Here is a 19630-nt window from a genome sequence, read left to right on the forward strand (position 1 = left end):
AATGCGTGTTGCTGTGAAAGGCTGCTCACTCTGCTGACATCTGATCATGCTTTTATGAACGCTGCCCTCTGTGTATACTTTTCCACAAGCTGATACTGTCAACTCGTTATGGAAAAATGTGAACTTTTATTCCTGTCAAATGAGGAGCGTGTGGGAGGAGCTTTGTATCACTCAAGCCTGCTTCTCTGCAAGTGTGTGAGTGTGTCTGTGTGTGTGTGTGTGTGTGTGTGTGTGTGTGTTGGGGGGGGGGGGGGGGGGGGGGGTTGTTGACAATGAAAAATGCACAGGATAATGGCAAAATGAATCACAGTAAGAGACTGTCAGAGTACCTCCGTGAGCTTTGGGAGATGATTGCATTTCTGCTGCGAATCATTAATTTTAACAACAGTATCAAATGTCAATGTCAACTAAATTCTGAAAGACAGAGGGTGACTAAGTTTTAGATTCAGTGAGAGTTTTTACATTGTGGGGATGAGTGATCTGGCTGGTTGCCACAGAGCTGTCAGTGTCCTGCAAAGGCGCCTCTGTATTTACGCAGCATTTAGCACCAGACTAATTGATAGGTGTTCATCAGTAGCATCAGTGCTCCGTCGAAAGCTGCTTCTTCTCCCTGTCTTTGTATGATTGACGCCAAAGCCTTTGCTATCTCCAATCACACACACACAATTTTGGTAAGAGTGACCATATCTTTTATGCCATTTTTTTTTGTTTTTGTTTTTGAGACTGGAACATATTATAAAATAAGTACCCTGTTAGCTTGGGATGTGTCACAGTAACGAACAGCTGACCTGTTTTACAAAGACGGAGAGAGATTGAGAAAAGGGCATCTCATGGGAAGAATGGATGGCGCAGGAGACGACTCAGTAGGAGAGCGAGGGGAAAAAGTGGCAGACAATTACTAGGCCATTGTCTGCCTGTCTGCACCTCCGTCATCAGTCAGTCGCTGTCCTCACTGGCTGGCTACAGGAACACAGACATACCTCTAGGTGCACAGAGAAATGCACAGATTTGGTTTGTGTAACTCTCCCTGCCTCTCCTGTCTCTCTGTCTCTGTCTGCTTTTTCATGCTCAAACTCAGTGGAACAGGTCAGGTTTATGGAGGCTCAGGCTTTATATATAGCTAGAGTGACCTCATGCTGGAGTGGACATGTCAACCAAGGAAAAGCTCACAGGAATTCCCAGCTTAGTACTGCCTTCATCACTCTCTAAACATGTGAGACGTGTGTATTGGATGTGCATGTGGACACTTATAAGTTATTTTATATCATAACACAAACATACACAGTATAATATATGCAATGGCCTTTACCTGTTAACCAAGAGATAATAGTAATGAATAAGAAAGTTGATCCAATCTTATGAATAAGCAAATAAAGTGTGGTGGCTATTTTGGGATACAATTAAGTAGCAATGGTTCCAGAAATGTGTTACATGTTCTGCTCTTATATCTCATTCACCTATTCGCAGTCACAATCACACACATTTACACAGCGATGGGAGCAACTAAGTTGGGGTTTAGTGTCTTGCTCAAGGACATTTCGACACGTCACCAGAGGAGCCGGGGATCGAACCAACAATTGCGAGATAGGCGGACGACCGCTCTACCTTACCAGTTAAAACTCCATTTATTTGTGTTCAGAGATCTATTTAGGATTTTTGTTTTTTAATATACTTTATTGTGGCTGTCATACCTCAACCACATTCAAACCTTTATAAAAAAAATAAAAAGCAACTACTATAGATAAATAGTTTCTGTATGTAAATAAAAATTGTCAGATTAGCTTTAACTTTAATCACAATGTTCTTTAGGCTACTCGTGTTAACTCAACTGCAATTCCCAAGTATTTTAATTTATGTCCTATTGGAAGTCTCTCTCTTGCTTAAAAAAGAAACATAAATCAATATTTCTTGATGTAAAAAGGCATTATTCATTAATTTGAACATAATGTGAACTATTGCATTTGATAACTGTAATGCCACTAATTGTTCACCTTTTGCTTATACACAGATGACTGTCCCATTAGCAGACATTGGACAGGTAACACCATGGGGGCAAACATCTGAGAGATTTTTCATATACGGACTAAAAGCAGTGATCCAAAAATGGACCCTTATATTCAAAGTACTTTGACGTTAATTGTTGCCAATGAAAAACTGATGTGGGGCAATGAAGCATTCAAGATGTTATGAAGTACTGTGTCAAATGCTCGACTAAAGCCATGAAATATAGCACCAACAAGCCCTAACCTCCCCACCCTCATCGAGCAGCTTCAGTTATCTTATTCACCTGATAAATGCAAGTTTATTGTTCATTCTATAAATAGGAGGCACTATTCCTGTTTAGGTTTCCACCATTTCCTGAAAAAAATGTTAATCATTATTTTAGCTTGGTAGCTGCTAACTTTGTCTTCCTGATCCCAGAATATCTGAAAAGGGAATCCAAGAAATCCTTTGCCAACATGGGGCCTTTTTACCTAGTAAAAGTTGTATGCTATGTTTTTACACATACTTTAAGTTGTATGTATGATTTAATTAGTATGATTGTGCAGTCCATCAGTAAAGGCGCCTAATTGACTTGATGCCATGTTGAAAGTTTTCCTGGCCCATAAACTGGGCCATGTGAGCAAAAGAGCATCAGACAGAACATCCTTGTCAGATGTCAACAACAGCTCAAGGGAAGAAAGTGATGCCAAGTAGACTGTACAAGACACCTCCCCCCTCCCCCACCAACCTCTCCCAACTTTCTCTAATTTTGATTACACATAATATAACAATAATATAACACTGTTCAAACCCTCTTCCTTGTTTCCTCCATCAGCTGAGCAGTTTATCCTTTATTTCCACTTGACAAGCTGAGCATGACCATATGGTTAACAGAACTCTAATTTTGCAATGACTTCAATATATTACAAATACCAGTACAGGTCATTTTAAAGAAATGCATTCTGATATCATATCTAAAATATCTAAATTGATTCAGATGAGGCCACTGTAATTCTCAAGTCAAACAAGAGCGTTTTCCCCTAGTGAAGAAAGTCGCTGTCCATTCAGGTATCAACGAATCACCTGTTGCCTTTTATTCTACTCAGTAGTGAGGCTGTCCACTCTTTTCTCCCTTCATCTATGAAAGATGAAAAGCAGAGCACATAGGAGGTGCCACATTGGGCTGAACCACACCATCTGAGCTGGCAGCACAGCAAAGTGGCCAAACAACAATTCCCCAAACAGTCGCCCATTCCGTTTTACCCTAATTGGTAACAAATGCCTTTTAGGATGAGCCAGTGATGGCTGTGAGTGTATATACACAAGGCTCATGCTCTTTAAAGCACAATTCCACCCTAATTGAGCTTTTTGTTATTTGCTGTGTTTCCTTTTCTTTAGTGTGACCTCATTTGAATCTGTTTGGTCAGTTTAAAGTTCAAACAGATTCTGGTTTTGAATGTAATAGGAGGATATTGATCTTCTCGTCTTATCCCAATCATGCAGGAGTGGCCCTTCAAGCGCAGAGGTTTTCTTTGTCAGAGATCAGACAAACAGAATGATGTGTTCCGGCCAGTGTAATTGGCTTCCGGTAAACATGTGCGTGGCGCTTCATTGTACAGAATGTGGCATTGATTTGGATTTTTTCATGATGGTTTCTAACGAAGTGAAACCTCTCAGATGAGGAGCTTTTTATGTTTATGTCTGCCCGCTTTCAGACTCTTCAAAGAGGTTATGCTTGAGCCAAAATCACCACGTTAATCATCCGAAAGGAAGTGTTTTGAGGTTAGAAGGACTCTGTAAGCAGTGTGCTGAGTGAGTGTGTGTAGCTGTGTGCAGTGTTTGTGCCTAAGCTGTGTGTGAACGTAGTCATTTGTAAGTCATTTCTGTAGTTGTGGTATATGAAACATAATGCCTGTTGTCTTTTGTGTGTATCTGCTCAGTATCCAGGTCTGGGTTATGTCCACCCTCAGAATGTGGCGACTTAAAGCCAAGATTTTTTTGTGCATGTCACCCATCACTGCTGTGTGCCAACGTCTCATTCCTGGTTGGAGCCATGAGCTTCCAACCGGTGATCAAACCTGGCAACTTGTGTTCATGACAGCTTTAAAACACTTCCTAATGAACTCTGAGAGCAAAAAGAACAAAAAGTGAGGACTTACGCGTTATGCTCCAAACCTAAACATTTATTTTAATTTCAAGAAAACTGCAAATGAAAGTGCAAATTAATGTGCATTGTCATCTACTAGCATTAAGTCTGACAGTGACAGTATGAGTTCAGGTATTTGCATCAGCAGTTGATGGAGTGGAGAAAAAAATAAAAAGTAAAGGAAAATAAGGATTTCTAATTTTTCCATTTCCTTCAAGTAAATAAATTAAACTTTATTCATATAGCACCTTTATGAGGAGAACGTCACATGTAGCTCCAAGTGTTAACTTGAAGACATTACATCTTGTGCAGCTGATGACTTTCACTGACTTCGGTGAGATCCTGACCTTTTCTTTTAGCAACATTGCGAGGTTGACATTTTTCACGCTGTAGAATGACTTCAAAGGAAACACAGAAGGTGGTGAGAGTTTGGGAGCCAGGAAGGAAGTGAAGGTCACAATATTAAACATGGTGGCATAGTGGAATTTATCAATTTATGCAAAAATTAGTTCTGCATGGAAACCACTTGTGAGTGGCTCCTGTGAAAGCCTCAGCTGGCATGGAGGTGAGAGCTGTTGGGGGTCCGAGACATCCATACACAGATGACAAACAAAAGCTGACACTCTTTTCTACTTTCTAACCTTCTTTTCCTACTGCCCCCTTCTTATTGGTTCCTTTTCATATATCACCGCACTGTATGTAACCATATTTATCAATGGACAGAATCATACCTAGAAGCAGTGATGTTCATAAATTAACTGGGATCCAAACCTGAAAGTAATTCCTCATAATAACTCAACGTCATTACGATCATCCTCATCATAATCCCCTGCTTGGTTGCAATAACCTGTTCTCTTCTAAATTTTCATATTGTTTATAATATAAGTCTAATTAAAAATGTTAACTCGTGTAGTGTGTTCAACACCCCACTAACTTCTAATGGTTAAAAACCATCTAAAAAGAAGATTTTGAAGTTTCAGACTTCTTTCTCTCCCAGTAACACAGCCAGCTTTCTCTTTCAGACATGGATGAGTGTGAGAACGATTACAACGGGGGCTGTGTCCATGAATGCATCAACATACCAGGAAACTACAGGTGCACCTGCTATGATGGATTCATGCTGGCCCATGATGGACACAACTGTCTGGGTAAGAACAGCCTGTCTTTAAACACATTCCTCCTCTACGGTCCGTTTTCTTTCTAATCGGCTTCGCACATTTACTCCATTGTTGACTTGACTCCAGGAACTACACGCACGAGAGTCATAAGATACAGTATGTCTACGAAGTACATCTTACCTTTGAGTGTTATTTGGGTATGTGTTTATGTGTACAACTAAAGAATGTCAGTCCTGTGTGTAGAAGCAAAATCAGTCCTATAATAGAATAATAGCATGATAAAATCAAAAACATGATGACTTCACATGTCATGTCCATAGTGAGGACGGCTTTGGCATTTTCAAGTGCCACTGCTGACTTGTGGAGTCACGTCATGGGAATGATTGTCAGACAGCTCATCTACAGCAAAGCAATGAGACAGTGCCATCATACTGCTCCTCAACGTCATTAGTCACAAACCTGAAGAAAATGTAATTTTCACGGATGTTTAACCAGATATTATGCTCCAGTAGGTGCATTTGTAATGCTACAACCTATTTGTAAGTGACCTATCAGTGCCCTAGTGCTTGGCTGGAATCAGGTTAGAGTTTGGTTTTAAGAGCCAAAAAAAACAAGAAAACAAGAAAAAAAAAATACGCTAAATGTTGTAACAATTTAATGACTTTTAGTAGAGGTTAAGTATCTGAGACCAGCCAGTTATAACTGAAGCAAACTTTCAAATAGAAGATCTTTAGTTCAGTCCAGTTGCCACTGAGTAGCATCAGGGGGAAAAAAATAATGTTTTTTATTAAACTTTTTAAAAATGAGACCCTCTGAGAATCAGGTCTTAACGGAGAGTCATGTTGGAGGTTATGGATTTTCCTGTTCACGTAAAATAAAGTTGAAGCATCTAAAGGTCATTAAAGGAACTACAGTTATTCACATGAGCTTTATCTGTGATGTTTTTTTTTCAGTATCGAAAATCACACACATCTGATCTTACAGGGAGACGAACTATAAAAATGATGGCAGTTTTTCATGTTGAAGCAGTTGCCTTGAGTGAATGTGCCACTGTTGTGTTGTTCACTTCCTGCTGGCTTTTCTATAAACTGTCTAGAGCACTTAACTGGCTGGTTAGCTGCTATGTTCTGTGTGTTGTGGTTAAGTGCAGTAGAGGGAAACAGGGTTAGTGGGACCTCACCACTCGTGCGTCTGCGGCTAGTTCCACTGATAGCAACTGAGACATATGAGAACTGTCATCCCTCGGTCTCTACGGTTACCAGCCTGATTCGGACTTGTCCTTACTGGATATGAGTTGATGCAGCCTTAATGAACTGCTTCCAATTAAACCAGGGCTAGTGAGTTAAAAAAGGAAAGAAGTAAAAAGTAAAGCATTACATCCCTGTGTGATCCCAGTAAAAGACAGCAGGCAATATTTTGCTTTTTTTTTTTCAAGCTTTCTTTCCTTTTCCCTTTTCTTTTTTTGTTTTGTTTTGCTCTGTCTTGATTTCATTTGGTGTTTTTCATTTCCTTTTTATTTATTTCCATCTTCGGTTTAATTACTGCTAAATAGTTTCTTTAGTTCTCTTTCACTCCTTTACTCTTTTTTAGCTGCTTCTTCTCTTTTTTCTGATTCTTTCCCAACTTCCTGAACGATTCTTAGTTTTTTCCTTTGCTCTGTGGCTATTTTCTATTCTCCCACTAATTCTTTTCCATCTTACTCATTTGTTAATACTGTTACTTTCTTTCTTTTTCCTTCCTGTACTATTGCTTCCTTTGTTTTGGCCACTCTAAACACATATTGTTCTTCACAACCAGACATGCCGTGTTTGTTTAAATACTGAACTACAATAAACAATATCTTTTTCACATAGGAAGTTACTACCCAGTCCACGTTTCAGGGTGTGGGATATTTTTCTATCAATCAGGAGAAGTCATTCCTTGCTACTTATATAACGCACTCAATGAGCACAGTCCTTGTTAAAAGCAGCACCTCAACTCAGTCTGCGTCTCGAATAAAGTCTACTAAATGAATAACAGCATGTATTATATTAAGGGTTTTTAATTATGAAGCATTAACATGCATTACCAGCTACTTAACATTTCAGCATTGTCAACAGTTGAAATAGAGCAAATTATAATTCATTATAAGACATATCCCTGGCCATAACATGTGTAAGCACACTACAAGTGACTGTAAGTTCAGACATTAGTAAAATATGCTGGTTTACTAAAATCTCATACAACTGTCATTGTTCGAAACCTGTACTTACCAGTTTCTTGTTTTTCGTCAGTACTGACTGCTGCATCACCAGCAGCAGGTCCTTTCAGCTGTTACTAGTGAACATTCAATTTGCAAATTACTTACAGGTTAAAATGTTCTTTGTAGCCAGTGTTTGTATGGAGCCAAACAAAGATGGTTTATGAAACGAGATCTTTTACTCTGCAGTACTGCTGAACAACTGAAACAAGTGTCGATTTAGCTCCAGAAAATTCAGAAAAACTATATCGTCTTGTTAATGGATGCTAATTTTTAAATTCTCATCCTCCCAGCTGATAAGCTGATAAATGCTATATTTTTAAACGGTCCAGTGTTTGGATCAATCAGTAGACCTTTTTTCTTTTGTTGTAAGTAGTGAGGGCTTACTTGGATGAAAAATTACAGTGTTTATTTAAAAAAATCAAGATACTTCTCCTGAAGCAAGATACAGTATATTTGAAAGTAAAGGTGCTGAGATGTCCTAATATATCAATGCAGTACTTGTCTTTTTGCAAATGCGGGACATGTCATTTTGTAACACAAACCTTAAATGTTAAAAAAAGATCTTTGCATTTGAAGGCAAAGTCCAGATGTTGCATTACAGTTCATGTATTTTGCAGGATCAGTCTATGCTTAGCCCACTTTAGGAAGATATATGACCTTACAGGTTTGGGTTGACTCATGGACACTTCTCTCCCACCAGCTTTTGTGATGCTTCATGTTTACTCTCATCACTAACTGTTGAGATAAATTTTGCCCTGTGATACATGACAAACATGTAAACAGAACTTGGAGAGACTGACGTGTCGGCCTGTTGTCAAACCACAGTTAAAGCTCAGCTGTAGCCTTCATCATCATGCTGCTCATCAACAAAGACCACAGTGTTTTCTATAATGTCTCACTATAATCTACTTTACGGTTGATCTCACAAACACACACACACACACACACACACAAGCTGTCATAGCATCATACGTCAGCACTGCGGCTGGAATCAGCTGAGATGAGCTCAAAGATGCAGGAAATTGAACTCGTATGTCTTATATGATGGGAAGTCATGGAGAACCTGGTCACTTACTACTAACTCATAATTGGGAATATAATGTCTAGCTTTACAACACCTCCATTCTCAATAGACGTTTGTTCTAGCAACATATGTTTGGCTCAGGTTTGACAGCAGCAGCAGAAGCTGAGATTGAAGGAAAAAAGCAGTAAAGAGAAAATTTGGAATTGCAGCATTAAGTCAGCTCCATTGGAAAACAACTTGTTTATTTCTTCATCAGAGTTCACCCTCAATTTATTTCTCATTTTTCTCACACGCTTTGGCCCTGTCTGGGAAAACAATAAGGACTTTGTGGCTTTTGATGTACCCAAAGCATGATCTTCAGAAACCTCAGAACCTTGTGGTGTTTTGTATGAGTCTTGGATGATAAACGACACTGAAAATTCGCAGAGTGTCACTTTGCATGAGCAAGCAGGAAATCGCTGCATCAACTCCCAGATGCACTGTGTCAACAAGTTAGGGCACTAATTGATTTAAGATTGCCTAATTGTACTCTGATTAAAGAGCAGTCCTGCTCACTTCATTTCTTCCTTTTCATTTGAACTTTATTTATTTGGTTTTAGCGTGGACACAGCTGGGCTCAATGTGTTGATCGTTCGGTTCATTCTGGGAATGTCTGGCGCACTCGTGTGAGTTTATTTTTCTTCCGATGTGTCCTTTTCATGTCATGGCAAGATCTGAGAGGTGGCTGCACAACAGGGAGTCAGCGACCACAGCGTGTCCTAGAGAGGTCCAACATGTAACAGACAGAAGGCGGGAGAAAAGACAGAGTGGAGGGAGAGGGCAGAGAAATTGAGGGCAAGTCTGACAAGTTAAAAGTCACCTTTTTTATTTTATAATAGGGAGCAAAATATTTGTTGCTGTTCTCATATGGTGCTTCAGTAGAAAGAAGAAAAAAGAAGGACACAAAGGTACTATGTCAATTTTATATAGAAATAGATTACTATTCACTAACAGTGTTTTCATGTCCGATTTCACAATTCCCAATATTAAAAGGTGGACACATTTTATTTTTTATAAGTACTCGAATAAACTTTGTGTCATCTATTGCCCGGTTATTGAAGCACTTTGTGTTTTTTATTGCTGGTCGTTTCCCTCCCTAAAGATGAAAGTTATTAGATTCATGAACACAACATCTATTCATTATCGTTACCGATTGTCAGGTGGTGAGAAGTAGGGGGGTCTGATGCCAGCTGGCGTTCGCCGAGAGATGAGGTACAAATTAGCCGAGTGGCCAGTCTGGGGCCACACATAAGATGTTTTACACATGAAATCTCATTGACATTCTCCAGAGATGCTTTCACACATGTAAATGCAACTTCACACAGGATCATGCACATAATTCAGACTTTGCACTAGAGAATTTCAGGATTCCACTGCGTGTGTGAAAGAGGCTATAAAGACAGAAAGCCACACTCACATTATCAATTTCGAGTCACCAGCTAACCACTGCACGTCTTTGTGGTAGGAAACCAGTGTACCTATAGAAAACCCACCCAGGCATAGGAAGAACATGCGAACTCCACTCATAACCCTTTTCCACAAAGGCAGGTTCAGAGCCAGTGCCTAGTTTTGAAGCAGCTCATCAGGGTTGAAAGCCAAAGAACTGCCTCTTGACAGGAAAACTGGTGTTAAAATTCAAGATTAAAAACGGTCATTGTGCAAACACAACAAAGTTGTAATTGTCAGCCTCCTGCATTAATATTAACTAGTTCATATTAATAAATGTGAAATATAAAATGTAAAATATTAACAATAAAACCTCAAATTAACAATGCAATTAGAAATTCCAGTTAGCAATAAGACACAACTAAAGAGACAATGAACAACAATTAATCAATGATACCAAATGACAAAAGTAAATACTGCACCTATATACAGTGATGTAATGATGTGGCTCTATGGCAGCTCTCTAAGGCTCTTAAGTTAAACCAACCCTTTACTGGCAACAGAACCACCCTAGAACTACCACCTAATGTATGTCAGTGGAAAAAGGCCAGTAGAAACCATTATGCTGTGCATCACAAACAGTTCGATGGAAACAAGTCAAAATGAATAAATACAGGTTGTAAAATGTGATGCAAAGCTCTGCATATACTGCTACCTGTATTTTCTTTCTGCATCTTTACTTATAGGACTTTTGTTTTCCTACTGAACCTCCCACTTCACCCCAGCTCCCTCCCTTCCCTTCCTCTCTGCTTCTCCTTAGTGTCAAGCACATCCTCATTGTGTCTAAACAAACTTTTATGCAAGTTTACACAAGAACCATCAAACAAAACAGAGAGGCTCTGGTTAAAACTTGCAAAATGGCCCCGTGGCCTTTGTTTATGCAGAAAAGTTGGCAGAGATCAATTGGACTTGGAGATGGCTGTGTTTTTGTTTTTTTTTCTCTCAGCCTCTACCTTTGCTTTGGCGCAGTTTTTTTACTCTGAATACCTGACGCAGAACCTCCCCAACCCTTTCTACCAGGCTTGGGACCGGCGATGCACGGCTGGGGATGAGGATGAGCTGTTGGGGGTTCAGTGTCTTACACAGAGACACTTTGACATGGGGTCAAGCGAGGAGCAAACATCCGACCCTATGATCAGTAGGCGGCCAATCTACCAACTGAGACACTGCTGCCCCCCTGGACTGTAGCATTCTCTTTATTCAAAATAATAAAAATGGGAGGGTGGACCCCTTGATTGATTGGTAGACAGCTGTTCAGCTTTAAATATGATCACAAACATATCTGCCAACACAAAATGATAATTACAATTCATTCTACTTTTCATTCATTTTTAAGTGTTTTCCGAGGTTCTAGGGCATTTGGAATGTGGATAAGTCAGGTAAAGCAAATCACAAAATCATCTGGGAACACTGAAATGTTCGAACCGAGTTGAACCGAACCTCCATCCAGATGTAAACTTGTCTTAAGTCTTGTGACAAAGACACCACAGTTCCATCTACCTCTGAGTACCTCTGTGCTAAATAGATTAGTGAAGATGGTCAGGGTTAGGACATTAGGACATTAGGCTACGACATTCTAAATGGACTTGATTAGTGAGAAGTGGAAGAAGTTTGGATTGTCCATGGACTGTTCTTTCACATCAGCTCAGGAGATCTCTAAAAACGATTACAGCTTTTTGGGTAGACGCAGAACTGCAAGCCCTTCGATTGTATAGAACCTCACAGTGCATTCAAAGTGTGAACCCAATGTAAGTGTTGTGTGTTGTTGAAATAGTGGTAGCGTCTGACACAGAACCAGACCTCAGTTTAGCAAAACCTCTACATGTATAAAGTAAGTGTGGTGCTACAGCAGTGTGTTCATCACTGCACTGTGCCACTCTCTTTATATCCTCTGCTTTATGGCATCTCTTTTAACTAAACTCAGTCTAGGGCTCTGTGACTGGAGGAGCATCAGTGCTGGCGTCTGTTTTTTTCTTGTTTTATTTTTTTGGGCCCCTTGGAAGTTGAATTCCTTTCTCTTTAAATTCACGGGGCCATATTCCGCTTCTATTCTTACGCTGTTAACAAGGCTCTTGACATTTCTGTTCTCTCCACATGGGTTTAACAGAGAAATTACTTTCCAGGTAGAGCTGCAAAAGAATAACTGTTAGAAACAGAGACGGCCAAAGCACATAGACAAGAAGAGACAGACTGGCTGGGTTTATCCCCTTTTGCACTGCCTGTAAGGTTGGATTATTGTGCCATTTTGCTGCGACGCCATTCTGTATAATAGCTACATACCTGGCATGGAAGCAGGATGGGATGGGATATTGTTGAAAGTTTAAATTTTATTTTACTTCTGAGAACAGCCACCGGGCTTTGATTCAGTCTGAAAGAAACTTGTTGTGCATCATGTTCAGCAAGATATTCATTACAGTCACGTTCAGATTAGTATGAGCAAAGTGTTCAGAGAAACACAGAGACACAAATGACTTCTACGATATGCATATGTTTGGAAAGCAGCTGAAGAAGATGATCAGCTGCTTTGAGACAACAGACATTGTGGGCAATATGCTCTGTCTTCGTGTTTTTTGTGAGTAAATGAGGAGCAGCAAAATCAGGAGCCCTCAGACTTCCAAAATACAGACGGAGTATAGTGAACCAGAGTTTATAAGGACATTGTGCTTAAAACCTTTGCACTTTAGTAACGGCTGTGACACACCACGATGTCAGAGAACTAGTGCTGACAAATAACAACTGCTGCGTCAGCTCACCTGCCTTGGTCTGGGACGACAAGTGGCACAAGCAGAAGACCTGGGACTATGTATGTACAACCTGTAAACAAAGCAGCTCACCATTGACAATCTGTAACTACCTCTAATTGAAGATGTGTCTGATACGTTTGCTGAACAGCCCGTCCAACTTGTATCTTTCACCAATTTGGCCAAAAAGCTGTGAGCTGAACTAACTGGTCAGCACTTATAAAGCCCTTTTCTGCCTATTCGTACCCAAAGCAGTTTATACTGCTTCTCATTCCCACTCACAATCACACTAACTAAGTTGGGGTTCAGCTCAAGGACACTTCAACGTGTGACAGGAGGAGCCAGGAACCTCCTGCATCACAGTCACCCATCTAATACTATCGACTAACACCAACGATGCGGATCAATACGCTAAGACTAAGCTGACAGATTCTTTCCAACCGCCTGACGACCAACAATCAAGCTGGCAGTAACTAGAACTTTACCAGTGGTTTGCTATCTTTAAAAAAGCAGACCTGACAACAAGCTGTCAGAGACTATAAATCTGTGTCAGTCTATGGAAACAGTGTTTAAATGTGTCCAGTCTTTGAAAGTCTTAGCAAGTCTTTAGGTGTGTCCACACTATTTGGATCAGAAGTGTGTCGGACAGAAAATTCCTTCTTTTTCTGCCTCAATTGTTTCAGTAGTTGTAACTGCTGTTCGACATCTGTTAGTTTGATCTGCTCAGATTCAGTCAGCATATTTTGGCATGGACCCTAAGCATAATTAAGATTTCGGTGATGTAATTACAGAGCAACAACGGTATAAATGCTCACGAGGCTATGTGCAGATTTACACCAAAGCTTAAATTTAGCACTATTCGTCAGCCCGCGTCAATAGGGGTTTGTGCAGACTCTCCGTGGACGTCCCTGCACAGCCCGTTTCCTCACAGACCGCATGTTCCAGAGAAGTAAACTGGCCCCTTGTCACATGCAGTAAGAGTATGTCATGTGTATTTCATCTTTCATTATGTTGTGTGTGTAAACCATTATACTATTTGACTGTAACACCAAGCCTGACCAGGGCTGATTGTACATAGACTACACACAGTACTGCACTACTACAGTACTACACTACACAGTTGGCAAGCTTTTCATCCCCCTTTTGAGTGTTGCCATTAAGAACACGTATAAACACATTTTTTTTTGGTTTGACAATGAATTGTAAAAACTTTTCATCCTACCCAAATTTAGACACATCCCTAGTTGAAATTAGGGACATGCCAATAATTTCTGTATCGTAATGTTGCTCCAGTCCTGGCTCAATGTTGGATAAAGTGTAGGCTCAGTCAAAGCAAGGTTGGACAACATGTGCAGTAGGCAGACATGTCTTGTTAGAGCAGCCATCTGTCATTCTTTCATGTCAACACTGTGTCTGTCTGTGTTTGTGTAACTTGTCTGCGCTGTCTGCTCGGACTACGTCACACCAAACACAATGCACTGTAAAGGCACAGGGTTTACAGACACACACACACACACACACACACACAAACAAACACAGGCAGATCCTTGTTAAAGTCAGTTGTGGGTGTCATTTCTATTCCATCAAAATACCTTACTGGAAATTTACTGGCCTTTCAGCAGCACAGTGGGGCCCCTAAAAACAAACTTGTGTACTAGTACATGTACACAACACACACATATATACTATTACGACACTCTGTAACCAGATTTACTGTACATACCTGTCTTGTCTGCTCTCAGTGTGTGTACACACCTTTAGTGACTGGCTGATTTTATCTCTCTGCCTGTATCTCGCTCCTAAACAGATGTGGACGAATGTCTGGACAACAATGGCGGATGCCAGCAAGTGTGTGTCAACACCATGGGGAGCTACGAGTGTCAGTGCACAGAAGGCTTCTTCCTCAGTGACAACCAGCATACCTGCATCCACCGATCTGATGGTAAGAACACATTTCATCGTTTCATATCGGCGTACATAAAGCTACTTTATGCTTAGTGCCCCTTATTTAACACATGGAATCTTTGGTCTATCATGTTACAAATGCTGGAATAATTGAGTTAGTTTGCCTTGAATGCTGCAGAATTCTTATTATACAATTTTCAACCGCAGTTGTAACTTCAGTTTGACTTGGTGCATCAAATCCATGGTTCTTGAATTAATATTTTTATTTAATTTTTTGTGTAACTTTGTGGTAACTTTGCATCTTTTTGTTGCTGTTTGCTCCTCGTTGCCACATTGAGGGTCTTTGTAGTTGTTTTGCATCTCCTGTCTATGTTGACTTCTCTTCTTATCCATACTTTGTATCTTGAAGTTTGAGTTGATGTGGTAGTTTGTGTCTCGGCCTAATCTAACACAAGCAGGCATGTTGTGGTGATTAACTGCTGTATAGATTGGTATAATATTTTGTAAAGATATTCATATGGGGGTGAATTCTACTATCTTTGCTGATTCTTTTTACTTACTTTGTCACTTCAGTCACCATGACATTGACATTTCTGGTTTAAAATGAAACGTCAACTAGTGAGCTAGTGTTGTCCAAACTCTCTAATTTATAACGCATATTGCTATTTGACAGCTAGAAGGTTCCAGGTTCGCGCCCCGGCCCCTGTGACCTTTCTGTGTGGAGCCCATGCTTACGTGGGTTTCCTTCGGGTTCTCCAGTTTCCTCCCATCTACCAACTACTTGGCCAGGCTTGACCTAGAGACATGAGTTGCAGTGAGCATGTGGCTGTGGCTTCTGTACTTTACTGTACAGTGTGTGTTAGGAAGGGCAGCAGCATCATCCATTGAAGAACAAGTGTGAATGAGATGTGACCAAACAACCAATTACAGATCTCTTTTGTTTGTCCTAGTAGACTCCTTCTTCTTCATTTTTGTTAAAGCTAAATGTAAATTGACTAAATTATTCCCAGAATTTCACAGTATAAGAGAGTTGGTTCATTGCAGTGTTTAAATTCTCAATAACTTTCAACATTATATGTCTGAGGAATGTCAAACAGCAGACATTCCTTTGATAGTTTGTACCTGCTCGTGTGAGTAACGGCCAAAGGGTTTACATCTAGCTCATTTTCCCCCAAACTTATATGTGAAACAAACAACAGCCGGTTTGAATAAAATATCCCTGGTACTGTAAAATGATTGAATCAAATACTGTGAACATGAACACATTACTCGGGTTTTACAGCTCGCTAGTGCAAAGTCCGGCTTATCTCCACCCGAGCTCATTTGTAAATATAGGAGGTGATACTCCGGAGCATTCACCATGAGTGAGTGGTCGTGTTAACGACGTCCATTTCCTGCGACTGCCACGAAACCGGGCAAATGCAAACACCCAAAGGTGAAGAACTTGTTCATTCATACGAACACAACAACGTCGAACTTGAAGGACAACGAAATTTGTGAACTTCAGTTGGTTAAAAATTACAAAGCAAAACGCTGTCACTTCCACAGCCTTGTTTTTGCAGAATGTCCCACCCCCTGCTCGAAGTAGCCAAACACCAGCCCTTGCCAAATTACAGCATTTCTTCACAAGTGAGAACGCATCTCACACAGACCGTGTCCCAGTGTTGGCTACACGTCTGATAGGGAAACTCCAGAGAATGTCAGGAGGATCAGGTCCTGACATTGTCTGGAGTTTCCCTTTCCGTTCATATTTGAAACAGGCTTTTGTTGACTGCTTTTTAAAACCTAATTTCCATCTTGATGACCATGTGTGACTCAATTACTTTGTTATCCGAGCAGATGAGAGGATAACAATTCATTATATTGCACTATATTCCATGTCTTAATTTCCTTTTAACCATAGAATTAAACTAGTCTTTTAATAGAATTATTTTACTGTGTATTTTTTAAAAAACTTTTTATAGTCATTTGAAAACTCTATTTGTGTCAACCCTATCCTCCATGTGCTAGATTTATTCTAGATGAAAGTGGTTACTGTCTTAACAGAAGTAATTCCTACTCCTGTCAGAGGGATGTTCATAGTAAACAAGCAATAAAGATGCTTGTGGTATATTTCTGTTGCCCTGCTCTGACAGGCTGTTCCTAGCCATTAACCACCACCATTCAGCCTTTCACTCCATCCACAGACCCTCAGTCAGACACCTGTGTCCTCTATCCCCTCATGGACAGGAATAGCTGCAAGGTTCTTGTGTCCCACAGGAATCTCCTTGCACATTTTCCTCCATCATGATGGTGACATTGTGGATTGCTTTTCTCTTTCTTTTCTTCATGTCATGTAGATATAGAGAGTCACAGTTACATTGTAGAATATTAACCTTTAGGATTTCCAGGTCTATGAGGTATGTTTTTACTGTTTACTCTGACAAAAAGGCATCAATAAATTAATTATTTGACTTATTGTCCATAGGTAGTTTTTTGTTGTATATTTGTTGGTGGTTGACAAATTAAAAAAAACTGAACTTTCAACCACTGAATTCTGAATAAGTCTTGGGTTTTCATGTTATTCAAGATGGATGTTGGCCAATCATTCTGCCTTTCCAACAACAGTTGAAAGAAAACCTCTAAAGCCCGTTATATATTGCCCTGATAGTCATGTGCATGTAAATTTTATATGGCCACTGTAGAAATATTAAAAGGGAGGCAGTGGCTCAGTTGGTAGTGGCTGCCCACAGGCACTTCCCGACCAAATCGACCAAAAATCGACCCAAAGAACATTCTGTAGACCTTTATGTTAACATTTTGGGGTGAGTATTCGAGTGCTACAAAGGCTAGAATACCCCTTCTAAAGCTTTGAGAGTTCCCAGGAGCCCCTGGGCCTTTCTTTTATTTTGAAGGATTTTGGTTTTGTACTTGATAAGAGTATGATTTGTATGTTTTTTAATTTATTGTTATTAGAGTGGCCACCTATCAAGCCCTTCCAGCCCTGACATCCACTGGTCACACGTCGAAGTGTCCCTGAACTCCAGCCCTAAGCCGCGTAAAATTAGGGAGGGTTGCGTCAGGAAGGGCATCCGGCATTAACATCTGTGCCAAATCAACGTCTAGGCCACATGATGGCAACCCCGAGCTTATGGGATAATCCCAGACAGGAAGGAAGTCAGGTTGCTAGCACTGTACCCTACATCTCAAACACAGTCACATATTCACAGTAAACCTATGGGGAGCATAGTTTTAACACACTGATGGCAACATAACTAAAGTTTATTCTAATGAAAGTATTATTTTGACTGATACTTTTCAAAATACAGCCTCCGCGATACTCTTTGAAAGCAAACATTTTCAACATTTCCGCTTGATGTAGGATTTCAGCAGTTCGACCGTTCAGGATCCCTTTGATGTACTTTTTTACTGAAATCGTTTTCAATGGCTAACAGAAATTCAGGCAAGCCAGTTTAGCACCTTATGCTCTTATACAACATGTTGCATCTTATACACCACAGCCATGTTGTAATACTTGTGAAAAAGATATCATCTGAATGGCACTGCATGTTGCTTAGCATATACAATTCAGCATTGTTGAGATTTGCAAGCTACACTGTGCATTAATGCATCTTGACAGCATCAGAGATGCTGGCTAATGAACTGTCTAATGATAACAAATCAGATGGATCCTCTTCTCTTGAGCACGGAGGACAGAGCCTCCGTAAATCTGAAAACAAATTTTAAATTGCACATTTTGCCTCGTCAGAACACAGGACAATTTTCCACTTCACCTTAGTCAATTTGAATTGAGCTGATTTTTGGATGCAGAAGCAAACTGTGCTCACTGGCAATGTGATTCCCACTGCACAATCAAATCGTTCTTTAAAGCAGAGCCTCTTAATGGTCTGATAATTATGTATTAATCATATTATGTTTCATAGATGATAAGTCAATATAGTCATTTATTCCACAGTGATGGACTTTATTCCATCCTTGCTTCTGAAAGACTCCACTTCTATGACGTGCTCTTTTTATTTCCAACCATGATCACGACCTGTTGTCAATTAACCTCATTAGTTGAGATTTTCCACCTGCGATTAATTCAAGCATCACACAACTTTTCCAGTGTCCCTGTACCAACTTTTTTGGGACATGTTGCTGGCATCACTTACAATATGAGCACTTTTTAAAAAAACACAATAAATATAAATAAATATTATCATATTATTGCAAACTTTTGCATTATCTTTTTATATACAGTACATTTTACACAGGTTGACAAAGGTTTTCACCTTCAACTCACCAAGCTACTGAGTCTTTTGTGTAGTGACATCATTCTGTTCATCTCCAACAACTTGTGCGAAGCAGTGCAACTTATAATTAATCTGTATTTGATGATGTCTATCCTGGCAAGTGACAACTAGCCTGCTGAAGATGATTAGCGAGAAAAGTTGACTCCTTGTCTGTTTTTAATCTCACTTTAACCTGTCATAGTCACCTCACCAGCAACAGTAGGGGGTTCTGGACTTCAACCAGCTTCTCATAATATAGTCTGGTAGACAGAAATTATTACACACACATATGCTTATGTGCACACTTGCATATGGTAAGTGTCAGCTTGCGGATTATTTCTTTCCCCTTGACGCTCGCTTGGGGAATAATAAAGCCTAGCAACAATTGTTTGTTCCATTATGATGTTTCCACTTGTTTCACAGGCAAAAACCAATACCTTGGCCCTACTAGATCCCAATTTCTAATTTCTCCTCGCAGATGTTCCTGATGTGTCATCATACAGGGAGATTGTCTCACAGGCTTGCAGACTGAACAAGCTTTGGAAAGTTTGGGGATTTAAAAAAGTTGGGGTTTTATGTGAGAAGACTGGGTGCTGCACTTGTCAAAGGACACACATTTAAGCTTAATCCGAGCCATCAGTAATTGCAGTTTGAGCATTGTTTATGGTTTCACTTTTCTGTGAGAAGTCCGAACATAGACTACATGTCTAAG

The 19630-nt window shown here is 40.0% G+C and overlaps 1 protein-coding gene across 4 annotated transcripts in view; it reads left to right on the forward strand.

Annotated features, from left to right (window-relative positions):
- Positions 1 to 19630, forward strand: part of scube1 (signal peptide, CUB domain, EGF-like 1) — a 101836-nt gene that overhangs the window by 5674 nt on the left and 76532 nt on the right. For all 4 annotated transcript variants that reach the window (XM_067490443.1, XM_067490445.1, XM_067490446.1 and 1 more), the window contains exons 3-4: positions 5152 to 5277; positions 14547 to 14681. In XM_067490443.1, coding sequence (XP_067346544.1) covers positions 5152 to 5277; positions 14547 to 14681 — 261 coding nt within the window. The remainder of the gene's footprint in view (positions 1 to 5151; positions 5278 to 14546; positions 14682 to 19630) is intronic.

This window comes from Channa argus, chromosome 21 (genome assembly GCF_033026475.1).
Source record: "Channa argus isolate prfri chromosome 21, Channa argus male v1.0, whole genome shotgun sequence".
NCBI classification, from domain to species: Eukaryota; Metazoa; Chordata; class Actinopteri; order Anabantiformes; family Channidae; genus Channa; species Channa argus.